General features: G+C 36.1%; 2 protein-coding genes across 2 annotated transcripts in view; one reads left to right on the top strand and one right to left on the bottom strand.

Moving 5' to 3' along the window:
- Nucleotides 1-443: 443 nt before the first annotated feature.
- Nucleotides 444-7,670, top strand: LOC124438226. Its single transcript, XM_046988243.1, has 3 exons — nt 444-765; nt 5,731-6,041; nt 6,983-7,670. Exons 1-3 carry the CDS (start codon nt 597-599, stop codon nt 7,334-7,336), a joined length of 834 nt encoding a protein of 277 aa, XP_046844199.1. The 5' UTR covers nt 444-596; the 3' UTR covers nt 7,337-7,670.
- Nucleotides 6,776-12,004, bottom strand: part of LOC124438232 (ribonuclease 3-like) — a 34,686-nt gene continuing 29,457 nt past the window's right edge. Inside the window, 9 exon segments of the mRNA XM_046988250.1 lie at nt 6,776-7,072; nt 8,477-8,548; nt 8,890-8,936; nt 9,696-9,744; nt 9,809-9,852; nt 10,375-10,469; nt 10,922-11,004; nt 11,103-11,148; nt 11,769-11,967. Of these exon segments, the coding sequence (XP_046844206.1) occupies nt 8,478-8,548; nt 8,890-8,936; nt 9,696-9,744; nt 9,809-9,852; nt 10,375-10,469; nt 10,922-11,004; nt 11,103-11,148; nt 11,769-11,967 (634 nt within the window). The 3' untranslated portion in view covers nt 6,776-7,072; nt 8,477.

Raw genomic sequence — 12,004 nt, 5'->3', positions numbered from 1 at the left:
GGCAATGGAACATAGAAGAATATCGATATTGATAATCACACTGCACATGATTACAGTTTGATAACACCGACAAATGTTCTTATCAAATCTAAATCGTTCACCATATTTCTATATATAGAACACATAACTACACGACAACATTGGTTGGTCATGCCTAAAAGCAAGATGTTTACATTCTTGAGTAAATAACTGTTATTTCTTGCTTAATTGAACCTTTGACATCCAATGAACTGTAGAGGAATCAGCAATTATGTTCGTTATTTCGATTTATTGAGGATGTAAGGATGGCTAATGATGTGAACAATACACCGCACTGATTGACCTTAAAATTGACTGAGCGGCTTCCTGGACACGTCGGAAGGAAGGTTACTACGTTAGAGCGCTCGACAGGAGGTCAGAGATTAACGCTTTCGTCAAAGTCATATTAACACAATTAACTCGAGGTTGATCAGTAAGGGTAGTTTATGAAGTGACTGCCGACCTTGCATAAGTTCGTCGTCATTGTCCGAGGGAAGTTAGAAGTTAACTACGGAAGAAAAAAAGAACGTCATACAACATTTTCATCAAACTAGCGTGTTTTCTTAGTTATACATAAGATGAGCGAATCACTATCGCAAGCTGTTATACACGGTTTTCTAATGGCTTTAGTGTTCTTATGGTTAGCTGGGGTCATTGAAACAAGGTGGATTGGTGACCAAACATATGGAATCGTGAACGCGACCGATGGCAAAAATGAAACAATACAAAATGATCATAATACGACAGGTAAAAGAAAAGTACGCTGTGGTATTAAAGTATCTTTATAATTTTTGCGTCGATATTTTTGTAACTTTAAACTGTAAGATTGCAAGAGCAAAGCATACGAAAACGGTTCTTCTTCCGCAAACTGTCGTAAAAACCAAAAACCCTTGTAGAATATCGCGAGTAATGTCATTTAACACACAGATATTTATTGTTACATAGAAATCGACGAATTACAGGGGCAAAGCTTTTTCATAAAATTTCAGCGCAGCTTCTTTGATATAATTCACAGAGTATTTGAAAGTTGTTAATTAACAATGATAAACGCATACTCAACGAAAGGAAATGTGTCAAATTTCATTACACAAATCTCTCACAACAGTGTAATGAACTAACGATTAACATGCACCAAATAAAGGTTTTAAAAAACACAGTAGAATTCTACTTGAGCAATTAACGTGGTAATTTGGAACAATTAGAAGGTAAAATTTGGCGCAAGTTATTCGGGATATGGTGATAAGGCAGATCATCGCAAGCAAAGATGTAAAGAATTAAGCAACGAGAAAAACTCTCCCGAACGCATGTAAGGTGCAATAGACCACCCGATGTACTTTGAGTAATTAATTTCGTTTGTCTTTTTTCAATTCCGTTTGCTGCGGATTACATGCGTATATTAAAAACGACTTGGAAAAAGCGTTCGAAAAAAATTCTAATCCAACACTTGCTATCTTCAAGATCAATTGTAATCAATTGCGTTATTGTTCATAATGCGTGAACAATGAACTTTAATTGCCAAATTTTTTAGGCACCGGAAAATATCCTTTTTTTGACACAATCCACCATGGCACAGCTCGCTTTCAAAAAAGCATCGGATTTATATTTAAGAATAAAAATTCGGCGGGGGAAACCTGTTGACCTTCCCCTTCACACAAACATCATTGGGAAGGCGTCACGGGTTTAGCTCGAAAGGACTTAAACGTTTCAATCAATGAGACAAATACGGAATTCACAGGTCATAACAAAGTGTGTAAAGTAACTTATAGGAGAGATTATACCTAAAGATGATTTCTACACGTTTTGCACGTTATTTAATTAGCAGCCCGGGCTTGCAAAGCTCTTTACCGAAAGGTAGGATTCCCTACGGCAAAGTACGCTTCATTAAAGCTGTCGTCAAACGCGGTGTGCAATCACATGTGCTGGTCGATATTTGTTCACGATAAGTGTAGTGTTTACATATATTTTGTTTGTATACTTGTAGCCGATGGCCACGGACACGCACCGATTAAGCCTGATTAAGCACAAATAGGAGTATGGAGATGTACTTATCTACAGCTCTTACATGCATTCATAGACTGCTTTAAAAGCCCCATCGTTGCAGACACCTGAGAGAAGAACACATATTTAAAAATGTTTGTACTTGATTTAACTTGAAAGGTGAACCGTCTTCAAGCTAAATTCGTCAAGACTTGATCTTGCATTAAAAAAGCTTGCTGTGTTTTGTTCTCGCGTGCAAACAGGAAATCAATTTGCAAAGCTTCGAGTGATTGTTTGAAGAAGAAACACAAAAGGTTTTCCGGATCTTTATTTTTTACATTTGAATTTTGCAAATCTTATTGAGAACCACGGACGCCGAATAAGTTCGTTACATTATTTGCTATTTAATCATAAGAAATTTGGAGGTCGTCTTCCAAATTCTAATTTTTAAATTTATATCTTTATAAACATGAGTTTTGTTTCATAGTCGTTTGTAACACGATAACACTTTACGGATGTAAACCATGAGAATGCGGCATGGCGGTAGTAGTCATTCGTGCTAAGGATGCCGAAACCGAGTCATTTAACTCTAACTAAAACACCAACAGTATCTCTCTCTCGACTGCACAAACCCTGACGAGAATCAACATCCACAATCCAATTTAAGCCATTCACATAACACGTGCCATAGCAAGTGTCTCACATGTTAACATTCTACATATCAGAGCAGTTTCTTGATTTTCTTGGGTAAAAAAAAAAGGAGCTAATAACTCTGAGATAAAGAAAAATGGTTGAGTTGAAGAAATGTATTCGTACTCTTCAAAAAACATAAGGGCCGTCATTTGCATAATCTTTGAAGGATGCAAATGCTGATAGGCATACATAGGGGGACAGCACACATCTAAAGTGTAAGGCAAACAAAGAATACGGGGCAAATTCCAGAACATCTTCCAGAATGCTACCAACGATGCTATCAGTGACAGTTGAACGACCTCTGAATCATCTATCGCTTTTGATCGAACATATTCACTTACACATTTTACTACACTATATCCTTTTGCGAATTGTTGCAAAGTAAAATGGACGAAAGCTTATTTGCACCTTTTAAAAAAAATACAGATGTAATTAGTTACGGTATTTAGTAAGCTCTAATTAATGCAGCTGAAGCATAAGACTTCTTAAAGTCCTTTGAAACGCCTCGAGGTTGGTTTTAACATTCTACCACACTGAATCCCACCATTTAGTCAGACTCGCATAAGCAAACCGTCTCCTACGCTATTTCCGCGTTAATTGTATCTCAACGCTACCGTTTTCTCTTGTAGTAAAATCATAAGTTCCATTATTGTGTTTAGTGTCATAGTTATGCATCAATTTCACGAAAAAAGGCTATTACCGCCCAGTCTCAAAATTCAAACACGAATGATATAAATACCGATGAAAACAAACGTTAAAACGGGAATCCGAGCATGATCCGTACACATTACCTCCTAAAGTCCACTTATCGATAGTAATCTCATTGCAGACACACTCTAAAGTACTATTAATTAAAATATCGTGTGCGCGTTTCAAGCTTATCATAACAAACTATAGACGTTATCTGATTCAAAACTATAGCCCCCCTTGCAGTCACAGACCGTCAAAGAGGAACCCGAGTGTTTATTTAAGGAGTAAACCGATTTTCTGTCCCAAAGTTTTGTAGAGTATCTGCACATATCAAATTGTAGTGATAACCGCACCATTTCTTAAGGATCCCATGCAATTCCTCACTAATTCTTAATATAACCCAAAGAGTCCCTCCGAGTCCCACAAAGAGTTATTATTGTCGCCCAAATCATTCAAATAAGAAGCATAAAGCTTCAAATAGTTTCATATTCCTTAAAATCCAATTTTATCGCTCGATTCCGGTCAATACATCGAAAGAAAAGCAAGGCGACTGAGGTTTGGAGCGAGTCTTAAAAAACGCCAAACCGTTTATCGTGAGGGTGAAATCTTCCTGCATAACAGACAGATGGCCATTAAAATTTCTTGGCATGATTGCCATCATAAGACATATAATCATAAAAAAACCATCAAGTAATCTACGCTATCAATATCCGTCAGGCAGCGTTATCATTTATCATTCGTACGTATCTGAATCATCGATTTGAAAATATTTGTTTTCAAACATTGCGAAAAATTCCATAGCGGTTATGTTATGGAGCTAAAAAAAGATTGCTCTGTTATTAAGATAAAGCAAAATGCGGCAAAAATACAATTCTGCGTATTCCTGGGCCCTAGCAGTGTTATGTTCACAACTTTACAACATATTTAATTGAGCTGGATGACATTTTTTGTACTAAATTGTATGGTGCCGAAAGGCCGATTTCAATCAGCAGATTTTCCGCAAAAGAATAAAAATTGCTCAAAAAGTCGCGCGCCCGCTGACCCGCTTGTATTGACGCTGACTTATAACATATTTTAATCACTGCCTTAAGTCTATCACTCTTTCCGGGTGGGGAGCCGATCGAACACCTAAAACGAACACAGATAAAAGAGAATTCTGCAGTTTCCGTGAAACATCCAAGAATGATTCGGACAGAAAAAACATATGATCGCCTTCGAGGGTGCGTAATTCATTATTGACATGTGTGATAAACTGATAACGCATAGAGATTTCCACGAAAGGGAAATGTCAACTTTTATCGCCATAACATCACGCTAACTATCTAACTGTACCTAGCAACCATTGAGAGGGCGTCGTCATCCTTCAAATCACGACAGCATCGCTTAAAAAAAAGATAAAAGCATTACAAAGATTTTAAGTGTTTTTCAAACAATCGTGAACTGTTCTGACCATTGTAAATAAAAATAAGACGGCTTAAGCATGACTAATGCGAAAGTAGATTATGCAAAAAAACAAAAGTTAATCGTAACAACTTGCTTAAGGACATACGTAAATATCCACTGGCAAATGCTCAATGGTTGAAACCAGAACTATACATAACATGTTGCATATAACTGGAGAAAACTGTTTTGTTGTACAACCGCGCGATTTCAGAGCATAAAAACTAAATAAATGCAGCTAATCAAAGAATAAAATTAAATATAGAAAATATTGGTTGGCGAGAACTCACAGAAATATCATTAGCAAAGAAATTTGAAACGAGCAAGTTAAAAAATACGATCGGCTGTTTCAATTAGTCATCTTTACCAACCAATGTAATACTTTATGTTTGAACAAGCAACACAATAAACTGTACTATGTTGGAGACCATATTGATGAAGATAATAACTATGGACATATGAAGTCCAGAAATACATATCTAAACGTTTAAGCAAATAAAACGTCAGTTACTATGAAGGACAAGACACCAATAAATTCAAGAATAAATTGTTCTTTATTATCCTAAGTTATCCTCAAGTCGATGAGTAGAATTATGAATGTATTGAAGTAATTTGCATAACAACACCACCACCACCACCCTCCCAACCGTACATCTATAGTTAAACCAACAGGTTTTGTTAATACAAAACTATATCAACTTTCATACATTTTGGCGGGAAAAACAGACATGAAAAATAGATTTTCCTAATTCCTCCTTATGGCTATAGCTAGTTTAAGCAGCTAAATATATAGAACATTAGCCGTGATTAACCAGAAATCTTCATATATTTAAAGAGAAAAGCGCTTTAGCAAAGACATTGCGAGTAAGATTTCACAAAACCTTTAAAACGCAAAATTTCACGTCTTTTTAGGCACATCAGAAAGGCGCGCGAAAATGTCCGAAACAAATGTGACGTCAAACGTGCTCTTCAAAGAAAGTCCGCAATTTCACATGTACAAAACAATGACAATCGTCTTGGGAGCCCTATGTGTCGTGATGACTATAACGAGCGTCGTTCTTGCAATAAAATTAAGAAGAAAGAACAAATGCAAGACTTCAAGCTCCACAAAATCTTCGGATGAAACTCCACTTACTGTCGTAAAAACGCCTGATGAATGTGAATATCAAAGCATTCGAGGATTTACAAAACGATACACGACATCCTCGTATGGTTACGAAACGGTGAATATGTATTTTAAATTTTGAGCCAGCAATGCTGTAAACTATTCCCTGTCAAAGCCGCTTTCTACTTACGTACATTGATATGCATATTGTCACTAATAAATTTGAAGCCGGAAAGCCGCCATATTGAACAGTCCCACTTCATGAGATTGACATACAATGTATATTAATTTCTGTTATGAAAAATTGCGACAATCGTCTCTTATGGTGCATTGACAAAACTGCTACTTATTAGCTTTAACAAGATTATGTGTAGGAAGCAAATGTACTGTTAGAAAGGATTTATTCCAAAATTTTCGTGACACCATTTGAGAGATACTATCGCAAGAGAATGCTTTTAGCTTCACATTGAAAGATTTATTTTGGTTTTTTAGTACAATGCGCTCTAAAATTCTTTGCTGTTGTGGTTCTTTATTATAGATTATTATTATGAATGGACTGTTCAATATGGCGGCGCATCTAATTATAGCTGTCTACTTACTGCTTCAAATTTTTGTACTCACCACATTGGAAATGCGCGATCCATGTAATATACATATCAATGCTTACGTAACATATTGTAAAGTATCAAACCGATAAGAGAAACTTCCATTTCTACATGAAAAATTCAAATAAGCGAGAACTAGGATCCTCGCCGATGCTCTCCGATTCGATAAGCGGGAAGTGGAAAGCGGTCCGCGGAAATAGTTCATTTCTTTCTCGATTGACCCTAGTAAATAATGACGTCACTCGAATTTTGTTAAAACATTGAATACCAGCAATAATTATAAAATATAAAATGTTAAAAGTGCTTACAGTGAAAGTATAAGAAAAGCAATAAAAATTTAATGATAAGATTGAATAAGATATAGTTCAATTCACCAATGTTCCTTTCACTGAAATTGCACATAAATCTTTATCCAAAGGTCAAACCAAAGCTAAACTTAAATCTTTATCCAAAGGTCAAACCAAAGCTACCGACAACACGGCCACCGCTGCCCCAGCAGCTTACAATGGACAATGGCGAGTACGAAAATCTCAAGATGAGTGGCCTGAAACCAAAAACACGAGAGAACAGTGTTTACTTGACGATGGATGAAGCAATAGCTGGACTAAAGGAAAACAGGCAATACAAAACCAATAGCGCGTTGCTAGACAGTGCAGTTACAGGAAACTGTTTGCTCGGAAGTGCGCTGACCGGAAGTGCAATTCTCCTAGCAGGAGGAAATGACGAAGATTTATACCAAACGATGAAGAAAATTGTGAAAACCGTGAAAGATCCAGCTACAGAACAACGTGATGTAGAAACTACTTGAAAGACTAAACATACAATAATTTGATGCGTTAATATATGCATTCCGCATAAAACCTCGTTCGTTCTGGCACATACAGTCAGTTAACAGTATCCATTAGTTTTGTATTCAGCACCTCTCATCTGTTTTGAAGGTGCGAGCCTCAACAGAAAGGACCTGAGAACGACGTTGGACATTGAATTAGTATTACATACGTCGTTGTCTTTTAATGTAAAATATTGGATTAGCTAGATTTTTTGTAATGAGTGTATTAATGTTTTAGGAATATGTTGGTCTTTCATTTGTACAAAAAAATTAGATATTTTTTCCTTATTAAATAATGATAATTTGCTGCATATTTTATTGGCTTTTTCGCGCATTAAAACAAATCACTAATTAGCCATCATTAAATTTTTCAAAGTAAGACTTCTGTTGACGAAAAACAAACACTTGAGTATATAAAAACTAAAGTTTCAACATCAGATCACTTCTGATGAAGACACTAGACTGGAGTATATAAGAACTCAAAGTTTCAACATCAGATCACTCCTGATGAAGACACTAGACTGGAGTATATAAGAACTCAAGTTTCAACATCAGATCACTCCTGATGAAGACACTAGACTGGAGTATATAAGAACTCAAGTTTCAACATCAGATCACTCCTGATGAAGACACTTAGACTGGAGTATATAAGAACTCAAGTTTCAACATCAGATCACTCCTGATGAAGACACTAGACTGGAGTATATAAGAACTCAAGTTTCAACATCAGATCACTCCTGATGAAGACACTTAGACTGGAGTATATAAGAACTCAAGTTTCAACATCAGATCACTCCTGATGAAGACACTAGACTGGAGTATATAAGGACTCAAGTTTCAACATCAGATCACTCCTGATGAAGACAATAGACTGGAATACATAAGGACTCAAATTTAAACTGGAGTCTATGAAAACTCAAGATTTAATATCACATCCACCAGATACTAGCTATATTCAAAGTAATTCACTGCAATAACTTTGCCTAGTTAACTTTGAAGTCAATTGGCCATAAACAGCTGGCAGAGTTTTTTGACAATATGTCGGATAATGACAGCTAAGTACAATGATTCGCTTGGAGCAATAAAGTAATGCAGTAACGAGCTTTTAACTTAGCCTACCTCATTTTCGATAGGTATCTTCTTTGCTTTTCTTCATTACGATTTTTTGTCTAATTTTTTCTGGAATATGTGCTGTAAAGTATTGACAAAAGTTGAAATTAAGGTTTGAAGACATGGCAAAACTAAAATAGTCGTGATTGAAACTGTTTTGTTAATCACGTGATCGTCCACGCGCTCCTTCACCCCTAGTTGTTGTTGAGCAGATTATTGCGCATGGGCCTTATGACGCAATGTTTTCTGGAACAGCAAGGTGAGACATATTTACTGCACGTGACATGAAATTCGCAAAATGCAAAGCGAGCGCCTGTTTTCAATCACTCAAATTTATTTCCAAATTTATTTAATTTTCTTTCAATATTTTGTGTGTTCCATATTGCAAGCCATTTCTTTAAAAATCATTTTAGGTCACTTACCGACTTCCAGGCCTTTTATAGCAGCGTTCATTTCGGCTTCGTGAATGCTAAAAGGAATGTCAAAAATGTATTAAGGAATTGGGCAGTTAGATTGGTAGACAGACCATGTTATTACATAACACGGATTTTGTTTTTCAGTGTTTTTGTTTTGACTGGTATTGTCGTCCGATATCTTTTAATTCATTCCAAAGTACACAACGAAACACAAATATTTATCATCAACAATTGCGTTGGATGAATAAGTAGACTGTTTACTTAACAGCTCTTTGCAAATCCTATGAAGTGGTACCGTGAACAATAAAAAAAAAATACAATGTCTTCTTGAATGAGTGAATAAAACGACTAGGTCTTGATATAACCTGGGTGTATAAAATTTTCAATTAAAAGCTACTTTTTGGTTCTTCAAGAAACGTTAACTCACGCATTCCTGACTTATTTTCTGACTTGGCTATCTTGAACAGTGTGCACGAGGCAATTCATCTACTATTAAAAAATTTCCACGACGTAAATTTGGAATCAGTTGACTTTAAACTATTTCACTGAAACTTTTACCACACCAGGACAAAACTTGTATCGGTACTTTAAACATGCTTCGTTAACTCTTCATAGCAATTTGAATAGCACAGATGCATTATTTGACGCAGCGATGTTAAATTAACCCTGGGCACTAGCGACAAAATACCTTAAATACTGCGTTAAAACCGCGCCAAACAATTTAAAAACATTGACAACAAGTCAACTAATTCCTAACGGAACAACATATCAAGCTCTTTGTTAAAAACACTTGCATTATTTTATTCGCTCACCTATTTCCAGAACCTGTTGCCAATCTTTTACCATCAAAATAAACAGCAACTGCAAGCAAAAAATATGATAAAGAAAGTCTGCCAGTCATAATGGTCGGTATATTTTTGCTAACCAGTATAATGCTTCATGTTCGCTGATCCTACAGAATTCACCACTCTAAATAAAAAGCCGTCGAAATATTGTATCGAACACAGAATTTTTTGAAAAACTAAAAAATTTCACTAAAATAGTTAACAGTTGTTTTCGTTTTAAGCTGTCGTAAAAATATGACGCAATTATCAGCGGTAAAATCACGCAAGACAAACAATTACTTCGTTTAAACAAGAGCAAAATGAATGAATTAGAAAGATTACATTAGTATTTGTTGAGTTTTAAAGTTGACAGTGAAAATTGATGCGAGGTTAACAGTAAAATATACCAAGTCGGGACGACAACTTGGTCGTCACATTTCTAACTGCGGTACAAACCACAAACGCTCAACTCTTCAGGGGTTCATAGCACGAAGAAAATGGGTTCCAATAAATTTGGTTGTCTTTACATGATTCCCTCTCACGCAAGCAATGGTGGCGCACAATGGCAGCGCTCAACAAGATCACAAAAAGAAGTGATAACATACATTTCTAGTTCTAGTAAGTCCAGTGGACTATATCATGTGACATCTGAAAGGCAAAATCTTACTTGTAAACGGGAAGTTTGTCGTGCTTTGATTGCGCAATACAGCAGCTTTGAAGTTGCGACTTCGCATCTAACCATTCCTGATTGATAATCACGTCCTATGCAAGATGGACGAACATAATACCACTTTATAATTTAGCCATTAAAATGAACATACCAATACATTTATACAGTGGTCGTCTTGAAGAGGCGGGAAAAATAGAAATTCGTGACCCCCCCCCAGATTTAACGTTTTGGCAAATCCTTTTTCGACCAATCACATCACAACAAAACAGAAAATTACCAAGTGTCTAATAGACATAATCCTCAAACGTGACGTGATTTTGAGGTAAATTTTAACGTGTACAGTAACAGCCATAATGGAGTTATTTGCTTCTAAATACGCGCCCAATAACCTCCCTACTTTTTTTTATAAATTTGATTTCGCAATCAACTCTCAATCACCAAAATTTTTCAAAACGCCCTGCATAAACGAATGGAATAATAGTCAATGACAAAAGGATGAAAAATTTTTCAAAATGGTCAAAATAGAAAAATTGAATGTAATTACCCTAAGTCTTGGGAATAGACAAACTTTGCAAAAAACTTCGACTGGCTCAATCCCTTTGTCGACAAACAACGCGGCCAGAAAAGCTGGTGAACGTAAAAATTTGAACTTAAGCAATGACACCAAAAGAACCTCACCTCGTTATGTAATGTGCTATTATAAAGTGTTGCAAACGAGTAATCACCTTCGAACAAATCAGACAAGTTTTTCTTTTTTAGATTCGGCACTACCTAAACAATACAACAGTCATATGACAAACGTGTTTTTTACAATGTATAGTGAACTAACTACACAACATAGAGGCTTCAGACCGATGATCTGATGTTGAAAGTTCTTATATACTCCAGTCTAGTGTCTTCAACACGAGCGATCTGATGTTGAAACTTGAGTTCTTATGTACTCAAGTCTAGTGCCTTCATCAAAAGTGATCTGATGTTAAAACTTGAGTCGTTATATATTCCAGTCTAGTGTCTTTATCAGGAGTGATCTGATGTTGAAACTTGACTTCTTATTCACTGCAGTCTAGTGCCTTCATCAGGAGTGATCTGATGTTAAAACTTCAATCCTTACACAGTACAGTTTCGCATCTTCTTCATGATGTGTTAAATTTTGAGTATTTAAATGTATCGGCCAGCTGTACTAATGAAGAAATAGGCTGTAGAAAAAACCTCACAATTTTTATACAATGGTCCAGTATCATCATTAGACGCAATCTGACTTTACAAACATCCCACTGACGAAATGGTCAAATCTCATTTATAATTCCTTCTTATGTCATGTGTCAAATGCCTCAAAATATCGTGGTTTAATGAAGCGCTAAAATGTAGTGAATAATCGCCTGAATACTTACTGGTCCATTTCCAAAATGGATGTAACGATCGAGTCCTACTTCAGTGGCTATTTGTGCCTGTATGTTGCGGTTAACGAGCGAACTTCTTAGCAACGTAAGATGTCCCTCGTGATGCTGAGGAAAATGACGATAGAGATAATCCGTTACCAGGCATTGGACGATAGAGTCGCCTAGCAACTCCATTCGTTGATTGTCACCACTAAAACAGAACTTGAACTTGAACTATTTCAAACTGG

Source organism: Xenia sp. Carnegie-2017, unplaced genomic scaffold, assembly GCF_021976095.1.
Source record: "Xenia sp. Carnegie-2017 unplaced genomic scaffold, XeniaSp_v1 HiC_scaffold_19, whole genome shotgun sequence".
NCBI lineage: Eukaryota > Metazoa > Cnidaria > Anthozoa > Malacalcyonacea > Xeniidae > Xenia > Xenia sp. Carnegie-2017.
This window is presented reverse-complemented; position numbering and strand designations above follow the sequence as displayed.

Bases quoted from the DNA above. Each gene is read 5' to 3' on its own strand.
- LOC124438226 (XM_046988243.1), top strand. From the start codon at position 597: ATGAGCGAATCACTATCGCAAGCTGTTATACACGGTTTTCTAATGGCT. The intron at 766-5,730 runs GTAAAAGAAAAG...ACGTCTTTTTAG, and splicing joins AAATGATCATAATACGACAG to GCACATCAGAAAGGCGCGCG. The intron at 6,042-6,982 runs GTGAATATGTAT...CTTTATCCAAAG, and splicing joins CCTCGTATGGTTACGAAACG to GTCAAACCAAAGCTACCGAC.